Here is a 22,382-nt window from a genome sequence, read left to right as displayed (position 1 = left end):
CCGCATATGACACAAGCAATCGCAGTTTCGTATGTGACACCCTGAGCCGCTACGTCTCATCTCCCTTGCTCAACCTGTTACGTTGGCTTTTTGACGATGTGCAAATCGAAATCCTTCTTCCTAATACGACCTCTCGTCGTTTTCACCCGAAAACAGGCGTGCTTCAAGGATCTATCCTCTCACCGTATCTCTATTCCGTCTATATAAATCAGCTTCCAGCCCAATTACGACCCCAGGCCATCATCACTGACATGTGGCCATTAGAAACGATACCGCTCCTAAACTGCTTACTCTATGCAGATGACGTGGTGCTAATAGCTGAATGTACGACTATGACTGCCCTGCTACGTAAGTGTGAAGAGCATAGTCTACAAATGGGGTACCAATGGAACCCCTCCAAATGTGTCATATTGGACAATCAGCTGGAGCCAATATCATATACCATTTATAACCAAGCCCTGCCACAAGTAACCTCTTTTGTCTATTTAGGTGTACCATTTAAACCAGAGGGTTACCTAGACCCAGATGAACTGATTAGACGCAACTCCTCTAAGGAATTAGCCACGATGAACGTACTGAAGTCAATTGGTATTAACCCCTCTGGCTTCTCTAGGCTCCTTTCAACCAGATTTTACGCTCATATAGTTCGATCACAGCTTGAATATGGCTTGGCAATCAACCGCTTCACTAATACCCAGCTGAAATCCATTGAAGATGCGCAAGATACATGCATCCGTAAGATTTATGGTGCCCGTGGGAATGCCTCCACCAAAATGATGCTTCACCTAGCTAAACTTCCCCTTAGGGCAGATCGAGTTCACATTTTACAAACACAGTTCCTTTACAGGTCCTTACGTTTACCTGATGATGCACTGTTATGTCGACTATTACCACATATTCGACACATTCGTGGACACCAATGGTTCCTCCTTTCCAAGACCCCTCTTTGGCAAAGCTTACCTTCTACAGGAGAGGAATTGGATAAGCACATGATCAAAACAGCCAAAAAACGCTTCCTGCAACAATCCCTAGAAAAGCACCAACAAAGTGGGCATTACAAACTTCTTTCAAGTTGCCGTAGATCCGTATCTTTGGACCCTACCTTATGGCTACCCATGTCCTATGCAGAACGTAGTCGATGTATACGGTGGAGGATAGGTTGTTTACCTGGTGGGAAGCCGCATCTGTGTCTCAAACACCCTACGCTCAAGTTCACACGCAAACACGCCATTACTTGCCTCAATATGCACCAACGCCTCTATATGCCTGAAACCATTACAGATCCTCTGTCGTTCCTTCTGAATATGCTTCCATCTCGCCCCTCGGTACCCTCAAATCTAGCACTCTCTTGGTCCCAACGATGGCCAGTTATATGCTCAATACTACATGAACTAGATCAACTTCAACATGTCACAGTTATCCCCATTACTCACCCACATGGTCAGAAGCTCCTCGAATGGCTTAAACCTTTCCTTTAGCTCCATCTTTTATGACTCAACGCATTTCTTCTCCCTTTACCTTTTTTACCCTTGAACCCGAAGGGGAGTTTTTTTTTCATAACATCGACATACTAACGGATTGACCTGGTTCGGGCGGACACTTATTTGTTTTATTTTTAGCGCTCAACTGGACCTTTAATAAAATATAACATTTAAACAAATATTTTTGCCATCAATCCAAAAAACACGAAGCTTATCCAAATATATGTCCTATTATAGATGATTTCCATAATTCTGAGTGGTCGAAACAAGTTCTCTCAAAATTTGTTGAGACTACGAATACCAAATAAGACGGTGTAATATATGCTTATTCAGAGTCAAAGGAATCAATCGCATCAAAGAAATGTTCCTCTTATTACACAGTCTTATTTGGTATTCTAATTGTCTAAAAGGCAAATAATACCTGTATTTGAAATAAATAAAAAATCCTATTCATTTGTCCCTATAGCATTATGAACATAAAATGTCATAAGCCTGATCCATTATAAAATAATTTTTGGCTGTCAGTAACATTTTTTCTCTAACATTTTTTTTTCTCTAACATTTTTATTTCTATATGGATTCAGATATGAGAGGGGAAAGCAATGCTTTTCGTTGCGAAGATTGTATCATCTGTTGTAATAAAATTACTGGTGTTTGATCCTATTTCCACAATACTTTTTGTTATTGAATATTTATCCACGCGTATACTTGAGGTCACCAATAAATTGCTAACCGTTGTGCCTATTTTTAGTTTTGTTCTGTTGTCTTCATGAGTGATAGTAGTAGTAATCCATCCATAATTTGTTGTTTTCTTGGGAAACGAGGTTTTATGCATCATAGCACCAACTCTGCGTTCATGGTGTGCATCAACTGTCTTCGATCTTCCATATGATTCCGTGCAATTTATGAGTAAAGCCGCTGATTGATTCACTAGGATCGCCCCTGCAAAAATTTGCGAGGTGGCATACCTTAGTTGAGGGAAGAAAGTCCAATCCTTATTTATTGACTGCGTCATTGGCATTGTAAGCTCCACGTACTTTTGGTCAAATAAGTGCTTGTAAATTGGACTTGTATTTATGATATGATCCAGAATACTGTCAGTGCTTGAGAATAAAGAGCTTTGTGTTGCTGTTTCGTTGGCTGCTGGGAGCGTTCAAAGACCAGAAGGTTGATCGCCTAACACTTCCCCTATGTTGTCTGATGATGCTAAAAAATGGTAATCTTTACCACTTCTGCTCATTAAAATTATTGGTTCCAAGTTTCCAATTTTTGCCAGCATTATAGAATTCTCTTTTTCACGCGTTGACCCTGAAAATGTACTTGACGCCAAGACTACAGCGGTGTTTTTATCATATTTAAAAGCTTTTTGAGGTTGAGTTGAATCATTCTTATCTAAGTTTAAATGAGGGCTAGGTAACTTTTGATGTTTTAATGAAATGGATGTGGAATCATTGTTATTATCATCTTCAAGTCTTTATCACTTTTTGTTGTTTGAAATGGTTTCACAGTGGCCGTCATGCTTGTTTTTAAGGTGAGAGTTAAATGTGGTAAGAGTACTGAGCTTGCTTGGGCATTCAGGACAATTAAATTTGCCATTAATTTTGTTAACTTCTATAATGGAGTCTTTTTTTTTCTAAAAAATTATCATCTTTTAAATTTAAATGCCCAGTTCTTACCTTTACCGATAAAGACTTTTATTTTATTCACATGGGTGCCGTAATTATGATTGTTTAATTCTGAATAAGTTTTAAAGTCAATTTTACAATCTTCGCAACGAAAAGCATTGCTGTAATTTTTCTTCCTTTAATGGATTGTAAGAGTTAACGTTTTTGAAATAGAATAAAGTTGTTGAAAAAGAATAAAAAAATAAGATTTGAGTTAAGTATTGATATTGGATTTGCTTGTTGTAAGTGACCACCAGATCTTGTTAAGTATATCAGACTTGTTTGTAATAAAGTAATTGGATAAGAGTTTTGAAAGTGTTTACAATGAAGATAATTGGCTTCAAGGGACTTGTCTTGCGTGTATTTGTAGAGTGTTATTTCAAAAGATTCAGATAAAAAAAATACTTGATTTATTGATAAAATATATTTAAGATATATAATTGAAGAGAAGTGAAGATAAAAATCATAAAAAGGTTGTCCTTTTTATATTCAAAAAAGAATAGATAGAAAATTTTAGGAAAGGGTTCCTCAATCAGGAATTAAATCCAAAAGAAGATATAAAGTTGAAATAAAAAATAAAGTTTAAATGGACTTTAAAATTACAACATGTAACCATGACCGTGGCTTGACTTGACCTTGTTGTTCCTACATTGCTTTCCCCTCTCATATCTGAATCCATATAGAAATAAAAATGTTAGAGAAAAAAAAATGTTAGAGAAAAAATGTTACTGACAGCCAAAAATTATTTTATAATGGATCAGGCTTATGACATTTTATGTTCATAATGCTATAGGGACAAATGAATAGGATTTTTTATTTATTTCAAATACAGGTATTATTTGCCTTTTAGACAATTAGAATACCAAATAAGACTGTGTAATAAGAGGAACATTTCTTTGATGCGATTGATTCCTTTGACTCTGAATAAGCATATATTACACCGTCTTATTTGGTATTCGTAGTCTCAACAAATTTTGAGAGAACTTGTTTCGACCACTCAGAATTATGGAAATCATCTATAATAGGACATATATTTGGATAAGCTTCGTGTTTTTTGGATTGATGGCAAAAATATTTGTTTAAATGTTATATTTTATTAAAGGTCCAGTTGAGCGCTAAAAATAAAACAAATAAGTGTCCGCCCGAACCAGGTCAATCCGTTAGTATGTCGATGTTATGAAAAAAAAACTCCCCTTCGGGTTCAAGGGTAAAAAATGAGAAAGGAAAGTAGGATGCATAGAGAGACATACGAAGTTAGCTGAATTGTTTCAGCCATTCAATTAATTTTTGGCCATGAGGTGTCTTGCACGGGATGGTTGTATAGTGTTGTAGTTGGTCTAAACCATGGAGGATAGAACATATAACGGGTCATAGACAGGTCCAGGATAAAGCAATACTAGAGGGAACAAATGTGCATGTCGGAAGTATATTCAAAAGGAAAGATATAGGGTCAGCTATTGTTTCAGGCATACAGAGACGGCGATGCATATTGAGGCAGCTGATGGCGTGTCGTCTTGATAGATTGTTGTTGGGATGGTAAGGGCAGGGTTTGGGAGCTCCACCTGGCAACCAACCAAGGCGCCATCGTATACATCGACTTCTTTCTTCATGAGTCATTGGTAGCCACAAGATAGGGTCGAGAGTGATTGTTGGGCGACAGCTGGATAGTAGTCTGGAGTTCTTACCTTGGATCTGTTTTTCAAGGTTAGAGCGGAGGAATTTCTTTTTTATTGCTCTAAAGCCTCGGGTATCTAAGTCGGCTATTGTCGGCGGCATCAATTTCCACAGAGCAGTTTTTGATAGTTTATACCATTGATGACCTCTGGTGTACTGTATATGTGGCATTAAGCGATACAGCAGTATGTCCTCAGGTAAAGATAATGAACGAAAGAGGAATTGGGCTTGCAGGATAGCTACTCTTTCTCTCATTGTGGGTAACTTAGCCAAATGGAGCATCACCTTGGTAGATGTTTTCCTAGGCGCACCGTACATGTTACATATGCATTTGTCTTGTGCCTCTTCTAAAGATTTCAGCTGAGGGTGATTGAAGTAGTTGGTAGCTATGCCATATTCCATTTGTGGCCGAACTATTTAAGCATAAAATCGAGAGCATAGGAGCTTGGAGAACTCAGATGGGTTTACCCCAATAGAAGATAAGACATTCATCGTAGACATGGCTTTGAAAATATTGCTTTGAACAAGCTTCTCCGAATCAAGGTGGCCGCCTGGTTTGAAGGGTATTCCTAGGTAAGTAAAAGTTGTCGCTTGTGGTAGAACTTGGTCATAGATAGCATATTCTACTGTCTGTGGTTGGTTATCCAAAATGATACATTTTGGAGGATTCCACCGGTATCCCATTTGTATACTATGTTCTTCGCATTTTCGTAGTAGATCAACCATTGTTGATCTGTTGGCTATCAAAATCACATCATCCGCGTAAAGTAAGCAATTCAAGAGTGGTGCTAAATATAATGGGGGTGTATCATCCTCTATAGCTTGATGGCGTAGGTATACCGGAAGTTGATTTATATATACCGAATAAAGATAGGGCGAGAGGATGGATCCTTGGAGTACTCCAGTCTTTAGATGGAAGCGCCTAGAAGTTGCATTTGAGAGGAGCACTTCTATCTGGACTTCATCAAATAAGTTGCGTAGAAGACCAAGGAGTGGAGGTGATATATAAGGCTGTAAGACCTCCCATATATAGTTCCTGTCGACAGTATCATAGGCGGATTTTATATCCAGAAATGCTAGTACGGGCTTAGTATGATAATGTGAACGCAGTATATGGCAGATTTCTGCAAGACAAAGCGTTTGATCTATCGCACCACGGGATTCTCTAAAACCGACAATTATTTTTGTGAAAATGCCAATTTCCATAGGTTTGACTGTAACAAATTAACAACTTGCAATTTTTAAGGTTAGCAACACAAATATTTTATTACGGCTAATATTAAAACAATGAAATGGCTAAATATCTTTTTCGAAATCAGCTAACTTTTTCCTAAAGTTTGCAAATGGTTTCTGAAAATAGTATATTTAACCGTATGACAACTTATTCATCATATTGATGAAAGCCTCGTTGGGCTTTTGCATCGGTCAATGGAACGTACTGTACGCCCAACCATTTCTTTTCATGAACATTACCATCAGCATCTTTATCATATATCATTATTGATTGTGAGTACTTTCCAACTGGTATGAATAGCCTTTTATAACAAAATCAATCAAATTGAAAATATTATCTTTTGATGTTTACCTTCCAGGTGATTTTAATTGATCAATAAGCTTTGTAGGCGTTGTGGGTGCAGCAGCTCCTACATGTCTTTTAAAGAATAAGTTATTTTTTTTATATGTTCAAAAAAAAAACAGTTCAATTACATGCAATCATATGGTGCTTCTTTCTCATAACCAACTCTTCCATCACCCTCAACCAATTCAAGTCTGTCTGAATCAATCCAATCTTCATGGCTTTTTTGAACATTACGTTTAGATGATTCCACTAATTCAGATATATGCTCAATTCCAACCACTTTTCCAGTATCTCCTACCTAACAATAACAAGTGGGATTTCTCTCTCTCTTCACGAGCTATTTAACTATTTACCATAGCAGCCATACATGCTGCCAAATAACCTGAACCAGATCCAATATCAAGTGCTATACATAAAAACTATTAAATAATGTTTATTTTGAGGCATTGTGTATACCTTTCATTCCAGGCTGAAGAAAAGGTTCGAGTTTATCCAGAGCATATCCATGCATATGTCTATTTTATTTAATGCATATACTTGAAACACAAAAAATAGATCTTACGGCGCAGAAATAGTAGCACCATATCCAATAGACTGTGGACTATCTTCATATGCATACCTGGGACAATAGTCCTTTCTATTGATATCATATTAAAAACAAATACTGAATGATTTCTAAATTAAAACCTGTCAATAGCTTTCATTGCAGCAAAGACTCTTTGGTTAGTGATTATACCAGAGTCCAATAAATTTTTAACGAGTTCAAGATTTGTCTCAGCTAAATGAATAAGTGTAAATTAAGTCATAATACAGTTATTCTAAATTACCAGAGCATCTCCATGCCATTGTGTCAAGTAATAAAATTGGGAAGGAGCAAAAAAAATAAGAATAAAAAATAAAAAATAAAAACATTAAAGTTTGCATGAATGACGTTACTTTTACTTTAAAACTTAAAAAGGCTTGCGAAAATTTCTTTTTTTTTTTTTTTTTTTTTTTTTTTACTTTTCAATAATAATAAAAAAAATGTCACCAAAGAAGGCTGTTGTATTTTTAGCTGAAGGCGCAGAGGACATGGAATTTAGTATTAGTGGTAAGGAAGAAAGGCGTTCTTTCGTGAAAAAACAAAAGTATTTAATGCGCACATAGTGGACGTCTTACGTCGCGCTAAAATTGAAGTTACTGTTGTTGGTGTTGATATCAGTGGTGATTATGCAACTTGTGCTCGAGGCATTAAAGTAGTTCCTGATACAAAGCTTGATAAAATTAACCTGAATGCTGTAAGTGTTTCATTCCTGATATACGCGTAAAAATACTTAATGTTATGATAGTCAGAGTATGATGTTGCTATTGTTCCGGGCGGTGCTGGTTCTGCAAAGACATTGGGTGCGCACAAGGGAGTACATAAAATACTCATGGAATTTTATGAACATGCGAAGCTTGTCGCTTTTATTTGTGCTGGTACCCTTGTTGCAAAGGAAGCAGGTATTCCTGCTCATCATACTGTTACCTCATTCCCTGGTGTTAAAAATCAATTGACTGGTGGTAAAGCATTAACATAAATACAAACTTATTAGCCCTAACTAGCAAATAGTCTACACTTATTCTGAAGACAGAGTTGTCGTGAGCGACAATGTAATTACTAGTCGTGCTCCTGGAACAGCCTTCTTATTTGCTTTAACAATTGCTGAGAAATTAGTAGGCTCTGAGGTAAGAAAGTGATTAAAATATTACATCACCCTTATATTAACCTCATCATAGATCGTTGACACAGTCAAGCATGATTTATTAACCTTACCTGAATTATAATTAAACACGTCCTTATTTACATGTGAATAAAAACTGCCTTTTTTTTTTTTTTTTTTTTTTTTTCTGTAAGAATGTGTATATATGTCCGATTTTAATATGTGTTGTAAACATTATTTTATTTGACAGTTACTTTGCATGCATGAGTTTACTTTTTTTGCCCTATTTTCGTACTACATAAACCTTTTTTTTTTGTATTATTAAGCTCCCTTTATTTTAACAAAGTAAAACAACTTGTTTTTTCTCGCTTTTCGTAGTAAACTAATATCACTTACACATGCAGAGCATCTAAAGAGATATAAAAGACATGGAACTGCAAAACGCAGTTAGAAAGCAACTCACTGTTGTCAATACTAAAAATAAAAAAGAAAAAAGAAAAAAGAAAAAAGCAGAAATACGGAAAATAGTTTTTTTATAAGAGTTGAACAAAATATTACAAATTAAAAAAAAAAAGACGAGAGAGAACTTCTACATTAAGACACAACCACACCCAGCTGTTGGTTCAATAAATGGATCAGGATTACGGCTGCCCCATACAGAAGGTACCATCATATCTTGAGTAGTTTGACAATATTCAATCATACTATTAACAATCAGATTAATAACACTGCATAATATTATATGTTGATATTTACGATTTACTGGCTTCTGAAATCGGCACACGGGATATTTCTAATTGTTCCTTTAATTTGATATTAAGCTCTAATAATTTTCGAAGCTTTGTTTCTGATATAGCTTGCTTTGACATTAAAGAAAATAAAATAATAATAAAAGAGAGAGAAATAGAACAAAACAACACCAAAAATGCCTAAAGCGAAAAAAAAAGAATTAGGAGAAAAGGGGAAAAGAGAGAGAAAGTTGAAGGAAGCTTAGATAGGGAGACAAAACTAAATCACACAAACAAATAAAAAAACATTTTACTCCTTAAAATCCAAATGTCACAATTTCCTCTCCTTTATGTCTTTTTTTTTTCTTGTACTCCTTTTTCTTTATCATTATCCTTTTTTATTGTAAAGAACCTTTTAAGAATCCTATATATACGCATTTAGACATCATACATGCACACTTTTACTCTGTACACTTACAATAAACCTATCAGGCATAGCAATAGGTGCTACCAGTGACCATATATAAATCAAATGGCATATCCAACCAGATACAACCTTCACCCAAACAGCTGTATAGCTTTGTCCAATACGAACAAGATCACCACCATCATTTCCTAAAGTGTCTTCGAATCGGATTGTGTTCCTATACATACTCTGTTTAATACCTAATAATGTTGTTAATATTTTTTATACCAATTCGTCAAGACCATAGATATATACATTGCTGCTATAGCAAATACAAAATGAAAGAAAGAATAATTATAGAGTGATCCATATTTTTCGTCATCTTTATCATTCATATTATCAAACTCATCGTCTTCATCATCTTCATAGAGTACAGATCGAGGCAATGCACTATTCATTTGCGTAAGGTTTTCTGCTTTTTATAACCAAAGAATAAATTTACCCTGCTTCAACTGCTGCAATTAAGTGTTCTCTTCCCGAACCTTGAGTACTCATACGTTTCACACCTGCTTCCACTTGATTTGGCATCAAAGGTACAGCACTAGCTGTATCCAAAGGTTCATAACTATTTCCTAACTTTGGTCTACCACTTGAGGATTTACTACTAATGAATGCTCCGTCCTGAGTGGCCGCACGACTGGTGGAATAAGCAACGGCCAAAAATGTAAAGATGGCACCCAAGACAATCGAGGTTGTTTGAGGACCAATCGATCTACGTAGTGGATTACATTCTTTATCGTTAGGTTCATTAGCAACAGCAGACAAGACAAGATAGGTACAGTAGATGACAACAATGGAGGCCTGAGATAATCCCGATTTGGGATTGGCTTCTTGAATCTTTGGTGAGACGCACAAAACAGTGACAAGCAGACAAAGAATCATGTTCAATGTGACAAAGAATTGATTTAAAGAACAATCATTTGTAGCAAAAAATCCATACATGATGCCTGTCAAAGTGATTGCGCCTGAAAACATCAACAATGTTCCACCTAATAATAATACACATAAATACCATCCCATATGTACAATGCTTTCATTCTGTTTTACCAATTAATATATTTTTCCATAAAGTAGAATCTTCCATTTCATACTTTTCCATGCATTTTTCCGTCCAACTGTGTGCAAAATCCACCAATAGAACAAGTCCAAATAGAATGAACACGGCCGCACCAAATAAGGCCAAATAATTTCCCCAGACCATAAAGAATCCACTAGGAATAAAGAATGAAACAATCACCAAAACAATCCAAGCAAGAATCTTGGGTCCCCACCATCCATTTTGAATAGCTGCTCTCTTTTGTCGACTATCATGCACACCAATCAATAAACAACCAAGTATGGCGTGAAATAAGACAAGTGCAAATGATATACGATGAACCTACGGAAAGTGTTATGAATTCGGGAGCTTCAGAACCATTTTTGTTTCTTACGCCAATCACTCCATAACAACTTCCTTCTTTACAGTCAAACTTCATATAATCTAAAGTCAAATGTTCTAATCTTTTTATTGCCCAATTAGATAACATGAGCCAAGCTAGCTATATAATACATTGAGCTTTTTTTGTGGAAAATTATATGTAACAACATACAATGGAATTAAACAAGAATATAATCTATACATAATGTAAGTACATACGAAAGGCTAAATTAAGTTTAAACAACTTACTGCATATCCAATACGAGTTGCAATAGAATTATTACAATTGCAGCTGTGTAAATTCTTAGTTCATGTAACATTCTTGGCATTGTATATATTTATATATACCTTTTAAAGGCTAATGAACAAGCTGCTGCTGAAAAACAACTTGCAATCCAAGTTCCAATTGAACTTAGTGCTGGTAATGCTATACAACTTAAAGCTGCACCCATTGTTATTGTTGTAATAAAAAAAAAAAAAAGAAAAAGGATAAAAAAAATTCCAAGTTAAAGAAAAAAAAGGGTATGTTGCATGAATAAATTTATTTTTGTCTATTATTTTATTACTGCTTCCAAGGCAAGTAGCCACCATATATTGTATTATCTGATGGACAATAGTTTAAGAGTGGAGCAAGCGCTGGACAAGAGGCTGTATATGCATGTCTATAGTGTAGACTATTGATTAGTATACCAATAATTGCATTATATATCAATAAACAAACCTTCTTCTAAAAGGATTTCTGTTTATCTTCTTTTGCTTTAGTGTTCCATGGCAACCATAAATATCTCTTAAAAAGGGTTTCAATGAATTTTCTAATTCTCCTTTTTCACGTTCAACTGGATCTCCAACTACTGGATCAATGCCAACATAATTAAATCTAGTAACCTTTAATACAATATCAACAAAGAGTAATTTATATTACTGCTTAATAGGATATCCAATAGCCAATCTGTGAATGTCTTCAAATCTTTGTCTTTTGAACTCAAATCCAACTACAGTCACCTTTGATGGATAGCTTCCAGTCATCTCAGCAAATCGACACATTGAAAAAAGTAGATTTTCATGAGAATCCTTTGCAAATTCTTCTGTAATCATTCGTTTCTTTAAATGCTCGTCATCAATCAATAGTTGCGCTATATTCCAGTAAGAAAATGATTCAGATATAGGCCCAGCGTGAGGCCGTGTTTCTCCACTAAATAATATATAAGCCTGCTTTCATCTCTCTTTCTCCAACTTGGCTGCTTTTTTTTTTTTTTACCCAGAAAATATTAAAACAGCATTATGATCTTGCTTTAAGATATCTATTCCTTTCTTAATATGTTCAACAAATGTCTCTACTTGACCTCCTCTTTGATAAGGTTCCAAAATCCAGTTGGAATCATCTAAAAGTTCTTCCACTTCTTGCGGCCCTGTATAAATCGCATGTCCAGCCACAATGATGGCGTGTTGACTGGAAGATAAGGGTAAAGGTGGTAAAAGTTCTGGACTGCTAACTGCAGAGCCTATACGAGATTGTCTATTATGTTGGATGATGTTGAGAAAGAAGCTAAAGGAGAGGATCAAGAGAAGAAGAATGATGGGTAGATGTCGCTTATTGGCCCATCTTTTCCAAATGTGTGCATTACTTTGTTGTTGTCCGCTGATGAAAGAAGCAGTATCAATATGAAGAGGTAATAAGGGCTTTCTTTTTGAGTTATTACTACTACTGATACTGTTACTATTCATAGTGTTGCAAAAAAAAAAAAAAAAAAAAAAAAAAAAAAGAGAAACGAAATAAGTCTGTATGCTAGTCTATCAGTCACGTGTAGTACAAAAATACTTAAAAGGTACACACTGTAGGCACACATCTGTAAATTGATTGACATTGTACCTACACTATAGCAATTATAAAAGATAAAACGTTGCATACCTTTTTTCTTTTTCTTTTCTTTTTTTGTTTTAATGAATCAATCCATAACATACTATATATAACTTGTATTTATTTTACTTTATATCTTCAATAGCTTAATTTTTAAAGTTTCCCTACTAAAATGACTTAATGTCGATTTCTAATCCAAGTCTTCATGCCATTCCAATATCTGCTTTTTTTTCCGTTCTTTAAATATTTCCTTAAAATAGGTTAAATAAAACAACGATAAACAGTGTATCACAAAAAGAATTCTTGTACATGATATTAATCTGTGCTTACTGATAATAAATAGTTAAAGACGTCTGTCTTGCATAAAAATATCATAAAATTTTTGTGAAGCCATTGTAGCTTACACAAAGATTTTATTAGTCAAAAACTCTTTAAGATTTTATGTCTGGGATAATTTTATTTTACTTAACGCCATCTAATCTAACTTGTAATATTTTCTCGTGTATTCTTTTACAGTTTTATTATTACCTTTTGCAATCATTTTTTTATTTTGCTATTCTATTACTTTGATCGCAAACATCGCTTCCACCCGAGCAATTGAATTTTTCCTTCAAAAGACACTTTCTTATACTTTTACCTGCAATGGTTTTTGAAAACTCTCTATTCTTTCTTGTTATATATATACTTGATAGAGAGGGTGGGAACATTGACGTATGACAGCATTGGTCTGTACCTTTCAATTTTTAATCCCCGATGTTTGTCGTGTGTATTTTAAGCTGCGCTCATCAAAAGTTTTTTTTCTTCTTATGATACTGAACTACACGATCAAATCTGCTGTTTAAATAAGATAACTTTATTTTATGTAAAAAAAAAAATATTATATTCAAATGAATTGTATCTATTATTCCAAATTAATAAGAAAGTATGAAATAAATTATTTATGAAGAAGTAAGAAGAAAAGAAAAAAAAGTAAAGAAGAGATGGAGCTTCAATATGCTTATAAAATTCAAATAAACTTGAAGATATTACTTTTTAAAATATACCCTTTATTGAAGAAAGAATATCTAAAAATTAGAACTGATATCTTTCTTTTTGTCTGAAATGCCTTTTTTATTGTTTATAAATCGAAAGGAACATCCTTATCCTTCTCTTTCTCTCATTAAAGCTTTAGCTATTAAAGAGTTTAATAATTTAAATAAACCAAACCAAAATTATCTGTAAATTTATTTAATGAGTCGCATATACATAGAGCTGTCTCAAGCAACAGGCAAGGACAAAAAAAAGAAACTCGACTTTCTTAAGATCTTCGGTTCTTAAAAATAAAAGGACCCTTTTAAGTTAAATTTCTATCATTTTTTTACTCTTTTTTTTTCGTTTTATTATTATTATTATTAATTGATATCGATGTCAGTGCGTGATGCAAAAATAATACCTGAACGAAAGCAACAAAGTAGTGATGGGGAAGAAAATCAATTATCAAAAAAACCAAGAAACTATAAATATTGGTCAGACGAAGAAGTAAGAAAGATACTTTATTGGTTTAATCTGCCTGAAAATGAAGGAAAATTAAATCGTAATAAAGCACAAGCATGTCGCGAAGTAGCTAAAGAATTATTTGATGGAGATGAATATATGGCAATATCTGTTCGATCCAAATTAATGTCTTTAGAAAAAGGATATAAAGAAGTTGAACAATTAATCTTACAATTAAATGATACTTCATCATCACAAGATAAATTAGCAATTCAAGGTAAATCAAGTATAAAAATAAACTATTTGTTAATGACTCTTTGCTTAGATAAAATTAATGAACTTTGTAAATTTCATAAAGAATGTAAACAATTATTTGGAAAATCGGAAACTCGATTTCCCCCAATCACTTCACCTGTTACACCTGAAACCTCAATTATGCCATATTCGCCTATTAGAAACAATACCGCATTTCCTTCATCATCATCAAGCCCATCACCTGTATTTGTTACAGAATCATCACAAACAAAACTTCCGCATTTGGATAAAGATCGTTTAAGAGCATTATCATCCAATTTAGCTCCAATGCCAAAGAATACAAGTTGGTAACATAATTTAAAACATTATATAAATTGAATTCAAAACGCCAATCGGAATATTAATTTCGGTTTTAATCAGGTCACTTCCGCGCGTTTCATTGTCTTCAAATAACGAAGATGAAGATAATCTTTATCAAAGCAGAAAAAGAAGTCTTGATAAACAAAGTACAAGCAGCTTTGAATCTACTGATAGTACTTCACAAGTAAAAATAGCTCGTTACAAAGCAAAACAAGCCTCTTATGCGGCTAAACAAGCCCATTATGAAGCAACAAAAGCAGAATCTGAACGAGGGAAGATGGAATCCGCAATTCAGTTGGCTCGAATAGAATTGGATCGGGATGCCTTAGCAGTAAAGAAGATGGAATTGGAATTGGAATTATTAAAAGCAAAAAGATCAACTGCATAATATGTTTGTTACTATAGAAAAATATTCTTTTGTTCGTAAATAGGGTTGTTGTTACTCTTTGGCTAATATAAAATAAACGAAAAAAGTAAATTTAACTCTGATAGTTTTGTTGGCTTTTTGATTGTGATACCTAAAATCCCCACTTTTCGGAAAAGTCACAAATATGGAAAATCCTCAAAACAGTTCATCCATTACTACTTTATATGTTAGTTACTATTTCTGGAAACCAGAATATGCTTTCCCTTTTTTGTCTTTTTATCCTTGTATCTCACAAAGGACTTTTTTTCCTCTTTATCTTTCCACTCTACAGGTTGGTCCGGTCCAGATGGACAACTTAATTATTATGTACTCATCTTAATCTTCAATATCAAAGAGAAATTACTTAAGCAATGAAAGATGGTCAATTAGATTTAATAAAAGCTGAAGATATGATCTGCTCGTGTAATGCTTGATGGTATTATAAGAAACAAGCAACACATCAGAAGAGACTGAGCTCAAACTTAGTAATTCCGAGAAACAAAGAAATATGCTTGTGATTTTTAAAGTGTGCCAAAAGGGTTCCGAAGGCCCTCGCCACAATGACTCCTTTTGGGTTTTCCCAACTTCTTTCCGCAAGATTCTGTGCTCATATACAGGATTTTTACCTAGACTTAGCGGTTTGAACAAACGATTTAACGGAAGACCTAAAATGATTTTACAAAAAGTAAAAAAAAAAATTGACAGAGCGGCACAATATATCTATATTCTTTCCATGTTGAGACACATTGGCAAGTGTTTTTGCGAGTGACAGATCTAACCTCCACAACATTTGATGGCTAACTTCAATCCTGTCAGCAATAATTTTGTTCTTTATGTGCTTCTGACTTGACTTTGTGGAACACTCTTTAATCGAGTTCAAAAAGGGAGAATATGGTGGTAGTATGTCCATTTTCATGAATTGCTTTCAAAGCATACCATCTTACTATAGAATAAGGATGCTTCATTGTTGCCCTTCATAAAATTTTTCTATGTTCAAATTATAAATACAGTAGTTAGTATAGTTCAATTTGGTTTTCTATAAGCACGAACAAAAATGATATCAAGGTAAAATGTTCTCGATAGACACTTTGACCATTTAATTTAATCAGTACATATTGCATTGAATATTCTTTTTACCATCATTAATAATGATCAGGATCTATTGCTTTTTATTTTCCTTTTATCTAAAGGTCCTTCTTTTAAAGTTACATCAATTTCATTGAATATGCTTTCACTAATGTGAACGCAAATTCATAGTAAATTACACCAACTAAATGACTGCCAATGAAAAATATGGCGTCAAAAATATCTTAGCAATATAATAAAAAATGACTCTAACAGAAGAACAAATGGAATACAAAATCCCTATAGTTAAAGAAGGTTCCAAGCACTTTTTTTCTTGCTACAAAATAAAAACAACAGTGCCAACATGATCGACTTTAACTCAAACCAACTACCATACAATAAAATACAGAAATAATATTTTTAATCAATATACGATACTAATATAAAAACAAAAGGTATACATTTAAAAAAACAAAGAAACATTAAGGGTGTGGAGGGAGTACATAGGGCCTAAGTTGGCCACTCCTGAGCAGTCTTCTTCCTTCGTTAACTTTAGTATGATTGTGTTGATGGTATTGTTTAAAAGTACAGGCTTTAGAGAATTGCATCTATACTTTGATTTGATACTGATATGTTCTTGTTTAAGAGCCACAATAGTTTTTATTGATTCTTCTAAAATACACTATTTTTGCAGAACTGTTAGTATTATTGCATACATAAACACAAAAGAGATCATACGTTACCTTGGTCTCCCAACAAAACTGAATTAATTCAGGTACCAAATCACATTTGTCCCCAAAGTCAGGCTTGATTTTAAGGTTTGTCTCTCTCCAAAAATCAAACATACCGTCCTTTTGATAACACACACTCCAGAAGTGCAATTCAGTATCTAAGTTTTTTTGAAAGTAAAAAAAAAAAAATGAATTGTACTGCTTTCATAAAATATCAAAAATTTACCTGCTGCATGAAGGAAAAACACCTTCACCTTTGTAAATGTTTCTATGGAAGCGTATAAACAGTCATCAACAATGCATTTGAGCATTGCTAATGCTCCATATATACCCTTGTGATGGTCAAACTTCACCTTTCATTTATCTTTGTTGATAAAGCAGCCAGATGTCTCTAATAAAACTAATTCCAAATTATTTAATCCAAAGAGTTTTACCAACCCGTCTGATTTATATTGATTCTTGTCATCCACATAAAGATTAACAGCCTTGAGTTGTTGAGTCATGCTTTCTAAAATTGGCTGACCTTGAACAAAATCAGAATCACAACCATCAGCTTTGATACTTTTAGCGATGATATCAAGATAGGGCCAAATAAAAAGTTGGTTGAATGCACACTCAGTAGAATTGTAATCAACATGACTTGCATATGATTTGTGGACTTGATTCAAGAGCTGGTGCAAGAATTCCAAATTAGCGGTATCATTATCATCTTCTTCATCCATTGCTAACAATAATGAAAGGAGTTTGATCTTCTTCTTGGCCATTGTCAAATCGACAGAATCAATGTATTCGTCGATATACTGATGAAAGCTCTGAGGCATTGGGTTTGCTTTCGTATCGCGAGATTTCACGTGCTTGTTATACAAATCACGGTCAAGGTAGGGTTTGGGCGAAACTCCTTTGCCAGATCTGACGATTTTAATGGCCTCAAGACTGTACGGGTGAAAGACCTCAGCATGGCTTTGGATGTAAACCCAACGTTCCCAATTAATTTAACTTTAATACCCCGAAATCAAAAAGTTGTCACCCAACGGACCCTATTAGCAGCCCTATTAAAGTTAATAGGTCTTAAAATTTCGCCCAAAGGTATTAAAGTTAATAGGAATATCAGATCTACTGTGAGATTGGAGTTTGCAAGGCTTTTGCAGTATAAGGTAGGATTGTTATAAAGGGTTTTTGACTTGAAACCAAGTTTTTGAATAGTGTTACGTTCCCAAAATAGTAATAGATTGAATGTAAGTTCGCTTGTAATAAGTGACCACCAGATCTTGTTAAGTAGATCAAATTGTTTGGAGTAAAGTAAAATAAAAAGATAAAATAAAAGGGATTACAATGAAGTGTATGTGCTTCAAGGGTCTTCTTGTTCTTGATGTTAAGTAAATAAAAGAAAAACAAGGAAATTTACTTTATTATGCACACGTATTTGTTTATATTTTTCTGGATTTGAACCAGTTAGACAGAGAAAAGTCAAAGGCTGCCAAATTTTGCTGCATTGCGTTACACTATTATCTTTGGTGTAATGCTATATGTAAATCATCTTAATAATGGATATTCAACTTTCTCGCTTATATATCATCTCAGAATGCATTCAGTTGACTTCTCTATACATTAAGAATGCAATAAGCTGATGGATGATTGCGTTTTTAGATTAAATAAAGTTGAATTTTACTATGATAAACATTGCAAAACAACTTCGACTACATCGCTAAATTTTCTGACATACGAAAATATTCATCAAGGCAGTTGGCAGAGTAATCATGGGTTTTGAAGTGTACAGAGTGATATTCGTATTCATAAGTTACCTGGTGGGTGGCAGCTGCCATTTTCTGGCAAGGTAAAAATCTAGCTTTGCTAGTAGTCTTGTACTTATGCTGAAGAAAGTGGTAATCCTTAAGTTAAATGACTTTAATAATACTAATAAATAAATTTCGGCGCATTCTGAAGCGACAGCAAAAAGTTTTTTTGTCGTAGGTTGATGATTACAAGAAGCCATCTGCAATGAGACGAAGATGATCACCAATGCGATCTCGATTGATAGCTTTATGACTAGAAAGTGATCTGACATAGTAGGTTTCTTCATCATATTCAAGATTAAAGCCTTTGAAAGCAAGAAGATATTAATTTGCTACGTTTTGGACCTGTTTAAAGTTACTGAATTGTTCTGCTGTAGCTGCGTAAGCATCGTCAGAGCTCATGTCCATTTTAAAAAATATAGTGTAGAAATTTTAATAGGGTCCGAGTTAATAGGAATCATAAAGTGACATCCTCACAAAAGGCATTAAATATTTAGCTCCGACCTATTAAAGTTAATCTAATACCCCTCTACCGTTGGGTTTGCTCTAACCAAACACTGGGTACAGCGGGTTCAACATTCATAACATCTTGTTTTTGTTTTAACTCTTCATTTGCATTATCTTCCTCTGCTTCATTTTTTTGCTTGGGATTTCTTTTTGAGTTTGTTTCGTTGGAAAGGTGAACGTTACTGTTGTTGATATTGTTGATGGTACCACCATTAGTGGGACCATTGAAGTTCACTATTTGTTCCGTCATCTTCCTTCTCTTGCTAATATGTTTGGCCATGTTTGCTTTTAAGATTGCTTTACTGGGCTTATTCTTGTTTATCAAAGCATGAGCATAGTTTTTGATAGTATTAGGAACTTCTTCTAACTGAGTGATCCAATGGAGATCGTTGTCATAGTCACGTTGGATCTGGGCAACGAGCTTGAATTTACTAATATTGTTATGTGTTGATTCAAAGTATTTTAGTTGGTGTAATTTACTATGAATTTGCGTTCACATTAGTGAAAGCATATTCAATGAAATTGATGTAACTTTAAAAGAAGGACCTTTAGATAAAAGGAAAATAAAAAGCAATAGATCCTGATCATTATTAATGATGGTAAAAAGAATATTCAATGCAATATGTACTGATTAAATTAAATGGTCAAAGTGTCTATCGAGAACATTTTACCTTGATATCATTTTTGTTCGTGCTTATAGAAAACCAAATTGAACTATACTAACTACTGTATTTATAATTTGAACATAGAAAAATTTTATGAAGGGCAACAATGAAGCATCCTTATCCTATAGTAAGATGGTATGCTTTGAAAGCAATTCATGAAAATGGACATACTACCACCATATTCTCCCTTTTTGAACTCGATTAAAGAGTGTTCCACAAAGTCAAGTCAGAAGCACATAAAGAACAAAATTATTGCTGACAGGATTGAAGTTAGCCATCAAATGTTGTGGAGGTTAGATCTGTCACTCGCAAAAACACTTGCCAATGTGTCTCAACATGGAAAGAATATAGATATATTGTGCCGCTCTGTCAATTTTTTTTTTTACTTTTTGTAAAATCATTTTAGGTCTTCCGTTAAATCGTTTGTTCAAACCGCTAAGTCTAGGTAAAAATCCTGTATATGAGCACAGTTGGAATAAAGGCTTTTAATCAACCGTCATAGCCTTATTCAACTAAAAATTCTAAGAGATACTCAAGACAGAATTTATGATGCTTACGAAAAGATCTTCTACCAAGGTGATGCTTCATTTTGTCTAGTTGTCCTCGGAGACTGAAAGAGTAAGCATTTCCCCATGATCAATCTCTCTTTCGCTTCCGAATATTACCAGAAGAACATGTTGCTGTCCCGCTTAATGCCTCCTGTCTAGCACTCACTTGATCACCTTTGACATCAATTGTCTAAAACCGCTCTGTGACGAATGACACCCTCCCCATTAGATGAACTGAATATCCAAGTGTTCAAGGCTATAAAGAGACAATTCTTGCAGCTAAACCTAGACAAACGAATTCAAAACAAGAATTCAAAGCCCCTATCCAGTTGTTGTCAGAAATTCTCTCTCAACCCAATTTTATGGCTACTTTTGATCCGCCAGGAAAGGAGCAGATGTATACGATGGCACCTTGGACGTTGCTAATTGGTTACCCCAAAACCTTACCCGTGACGCCCTGTGAACGTCCTTTTCAGATGACAGGCTATTCACTATTTGGGCATGCATCGATGTCTCTGCATACTGAAAACAGCCTTGTATCATTTATCGTTTCTTTTAAATATGCTCCCAACATGCTCTTTTGCCTCCTCAAATATAGTCATCTCCTGGATATATCGATGGCCGATCATTTGCTCTATGCTACATGAACTAGATCAATTACATCACTATGCTCCTATATTTACTCTAGATTCCTCTGGTCAAATACTAATTGAATGATTTAATCAATTTCTCTGATATTAGGTGGCTCTTCAATCCATTGCTTTCCTTTTGTTTTGTTTTGTTTTTTTAATGTTGTTCTGACAGGTTGATCTGATACAGGCGGACAATTTAGTTATTATGTGGTCTCCTGGACCTTAATAAATAAAAACTATGTTTAAACATTAGTCTTTCAAAAATTTCAAGAAAAATAACTTTGAATGATTTATATTCAAACTGAAACTTATTCATTTAGAAAGGTACATGAATGTGAAATAATGAATTTTTATTTTATCATCGAATTCAGCAAAAGGAATATAAACTTCACCATTGCCTTTCAATACCAAAAAATATCACAATTTCAATTGGCGCAAATTCTTGTAAAGCAGGCCTTTTTATAAATATGAACCTTTTTTTATTCACAAATTAACAACTTTTGTAAATGGCTTTAAAAAGAATTCAAAGAGTAAGAAATGAGAATGAAAAGCTTTAAAAAGTACTTGTAATTAAAAAAAAAAAAAAATAGGAATTATCAGAATTAGCAAAAAACGCACCATCCAACATTTCTGTTGACCCTATAGAAGGCGACATATTTCACTGGAATGGTAAAAGAAAAAGTAAATGCTTTATTAGATCTTTTATTTATAATCGTGTATAGGTCTTTTACTAGGACCTGTAAAATAGACAAATAGCATTTATTTATCTGAAGAACTTTTACTAATTACTATATTCAATAGAAAGATACACCTTATCAAGGTGGTCGTTTTAAACTGGATATTCTTTTCTCTTCCGATTACCCATTTAAACCACCCAAGGTAGAATAATAAGCAATACAGCTGACCTGTATCCTAATTCGTTATAAAGATCAAATTTATCACTAAAATATATCACCCTAACATTGACGATGATGGTTCAATTTGTATTGACCTTTTAAAGCCTGATATCTGGAAGCCTGCTACAAGATTAGCCAATGGTATATAATCATAACACTAAGTGTATATTTTTTGTCTCATTCAATATGATTATAGTTTTATTAGCTATTGCATCACTCTTGGAAAATCCTAACCCTGATGATGCTCTTGTAGCCTCTATTGCTGAAACTTACAACAAGAATCGTCCAAAGTTTAATAAAATTGCAAAGGAGTATGTTGAAAAGGCAAGTACACAAATACATTGTACATGGTCAACTTGTTAACATTACAATAGTATGCTTCTACATAAGTAAAGGAAAAGTGTGTTCAAATGATAAGCGAATAAACCAATTTCCTGCTTTTTATTTTGTATATAAAAAAAATCTCGTTGTCTGCTTTGACGAGGGCAAATTCTCAATTTTC

The 22,382-nt window shown here is 34.0% G+C and overlaps 13 protein-coding genes across 13 annotated transcripts; 5 read left to right on the top strand and 8 right to left on the bottom strand.

Moving 5' to 3' along the window:
* Positions 1–332: 332 nt before the first annotated feature.
* Positions 333–1,478, top strand: RO3G_06348 (uncharacterized protein; the record flags this gene model as incomplete). The annotated part of the gene is made up of 3 exons (XM_067660938.1): positions 333–348; positions 490–588; positions 646–1,478. The coding sequence occupies 3 exons, from the start codon at positions 333–335 to the stop codon at positions 1,476–1,478; spliced, it is 948 nt and encodes a 315-aa protein (XP_067517039.1).
* A 1,156-nt stretch (positions 1,479–2,634) lies between these two features.
* Positions 2,635–3,077, bottom strand: RO3G_06347 (uncharacterized protein; the record flags this gene model as incomplete). Its single annotated transcript, XM_067660937.1, has 3 exons — positions 2,635–2,687; positions 2,802–2,873; positions 2,963–3,077. 3 exons carry the CDS (start codon positions 3,075–3,077, stop codon positions 2,635–2,637), a joined length of 240 nt encoding a protein of 79 aa, XP_067517038.1.
* A 2,159-nt stretch (positions 3,078–5,236) lies between these two features.
* Positions 5,237–5,545, bottom strand: RO3G_06346 (uncharacterized protein; the record flags this gene model as incomplete). Its single annotated transcript, XM_067660936.1, has 1 exon — positions 5,237–5,545. One exon carries the CDS (start codon positions 5,543–5,545, stop codon positions 5,237–5,239), a length of 309 nt encoding a protein of 102 aa, XP_067517037.1.
* Positions 5,546–6,200: 655 nt separating this feature from the next.
* On the bottom strand, positions 6,201–7,102 carry RO3G_06345 (protein-L-isoaspartate O-methyltransferase; the record flags this gene model as incomplete). The annotated part of the gene is made up of 7 exons (XM_067660935.1): positions 6,201–6,354; positions 6,405–6,470; positions 6,527–6,696; positions 6,752–6,804; positions 6,855–6,913; positions 6,961–7,035; positions 7,086–7,102. 7 exons carry the CDS (start codon positions 7,100–7,102, stop codon positions 6,201–6,203), a joined length of 594 nt encoding a protein of 197 aa, XP_067517036.1.
* A 319-nt stretch (positions 7,103–7,421) lies between these two features.
* RO3G_06344 (uncharacterized protein) lies at positions 7,422–8,204 on the top strand (the record flags this gene model as incomplete). Its single annotated transcript, XM_067660934.1, has 5 exons — positions 7,422–7,488; positions 7,545–7,675; positions 7,727–7,940; positions 7,990–8,105; positions 8,157–8,204. The coding sequence occupies 5 exons, from the start codon at positions 7,422–7,424 to the stop codon at positions 8,202–8,204; spliced, it is 576 nt and encodes a 191-aa protein (XP_067517035.1).
* Positions 8,205–8,374: 170 nt separating this feature from the next.
* Positions 8,375–8,949, bottom strand: RO3G_06343 (uncharacterized protein; the record flags this gene model as incomplete). Its single annotated transcript, XM_067660933.1, has 4 exons — positions 8,375–8,384; positions 8,477–8,554; positions 8,674–8,784; positions 8,837–8,949. 4 exons carry the CDS (start codon positions 8,947–8,949, stop codon positions 8,375–8,377), a joined length of 312 nt encoding a protein of 103 aa, XP_067517034.1.
* Positions 8,950–9,223: 274 nt separating this feature from the next.
* RO3G_06342 (uncharacterized protein) lies at positions 9,224–11,143 on the bottom strand (the record flags this gene model as incomplete). Its single annotated transcript, XM_067660932.1, has 9 exons — positions 9,224–9,232; positions 9,287–9,452; positions 9,503–9,664; positions 9,717–10,263; positions 10,322–10,652; positions 10,705–10,812; positions 10,864–10,887; positions 10,941–10,983; positions 11,040–11,143. The coding sequence occupies 9 exons, from the start codon at positions 11,141–11,143 to the stop codon at positions 9,224–9,226; spliced, it is 1,494 nt and encodes a 497-aa protein (XP_067517033.1).
* A 466-nt stretch (positions 11,144–11,609) lies between these two features.
* On the bottom strand, positions 11,610–12,416 carry RO3G_06341 (uncharacterized protein; the record flags this gene model as incomplete). The annotated part of the gene is made up of 3 exons (XM_067660931.1): positions 11,610–11,883; positions 11,950–12,193; positions 12,317–12,416. 3 exons carry the CDS (start codon positions 12,414–12,416, stop codon positions 11,610–11,612), a joined length of 618 nt encoding a protein of 205 aa, XP_067517032.1.
* A 1,537-nt stretch (positions 12,417–13,953) lies between these two features.
* Positions 13,954–15,025, top strand: RO3G_06340 (uncharacterized protein; the record flags this gene model as incomplete). The annotated part of the gene is made up of 3 exons (XM_067660930.1): positions 13,954–14,299; positions 14,348–14,624; positions 14,698–15,025. The coding sequence occupies 3 exons, from the start codon at positions 13,954–13,956 to the stop codon at positions 15,023–15,025; spliced, it is 951 nt and encodes a 316-aa protein (XP_067517031.1).
* A 526-nt stretch (positions 15,026–15,551) lies between these two features.
* Positions 15,552–15,844, top strand: RO3G_06339 (uncharacterized protein; the record flags this gene model as incomplete). The annotated part of the gene is made up of 2 exons (XM_067660929.1): positions 15,552–15,728; positions 15,785–15,844. The coding sequence occupies 2 exons, from the start codon at positions 15,552–15,554 to the stop codon at positions 15,842–15,844; spliced, it is 237 nt and encodes a 78-aa protein (XP_067517030.1).
* Positions 15,845–16,590: 746 nt separating this feature from the next.
* Positions 16,591–17,660, bottom strand: RO3G_06338 (uncharacterized protein; the record flags this gene model as incomplete). The annotated part of the gene is made up of 4 exons (XM_067660928.1): positions 16,591–16,716; positions 16,852–16,997; positions 17,066–17,192; positions 17,274–17,660. 4 exons carry the CDS (start codon positions 17,658–17,660, stop codon positions 16,591–16,593), a joined length of 786 nt encoding a protein of 261 aa, XP_067517029.1.
* A 1,501-nt stretch (positions 17,661–19,161) lies between these two features.
* On the bottom strand, positions 19,162–19,821 carry RO3G_06337 (uncharacterized protein; the record flags this gene model as incomplete). Its single annotated transcript, XM_067660927.1, has 2 exons — positions 19,162–19,618; positions 19,811–19,821. The coding sequence occupies 2 exons, from the start codon at positions 19,819–19,821 to the stop codon at positions 19,162–19,164; spliced, it is 468 nt and encodes a 155-aa protein (XP_067517028.1).
* A 1,829-nt stretch (positions 19,822–21,650) lies between these two features.
* Positions 21,651–22,243, top strand: RO3G_06336 (uncharacterized protein; the record flags this gene model as incomplete). Its single annotated transcript, XM_067660926.1, has 4 exons — positions 21,651–21,653; positions 21,786–21,863; positions 21,985–22,021; positions 22,086–22,243. 4 exons carry the CDS (start codon positions 21,651–21,653, stop codon positions 22,241–22,243), a joined length of 276 nt encoding a protein of 91 aa, XP_067517027.1.
* Positions 22,244–22,382: the final 139 nt, after the last annotated feature.

This window comes from Rhizopus delemar, genomic scaffold (genome assembly GCF_000149305.1).
Source record: "Rhizopus delemar RA 99-880 supercont3.4 genomic scaffold, whole genome shotgun sequence".
NCBI lineage: Eukaryota > Fungi > Mucoromycota > Mucoromycetes > Mucorales > Rhizopodaceae > Rhizopus > Rhizopus delemar.
Note: the sequence above shows the minus strand (reverse complement) of the source record. Positions and strands in the feature narration are given on the sequence as shown.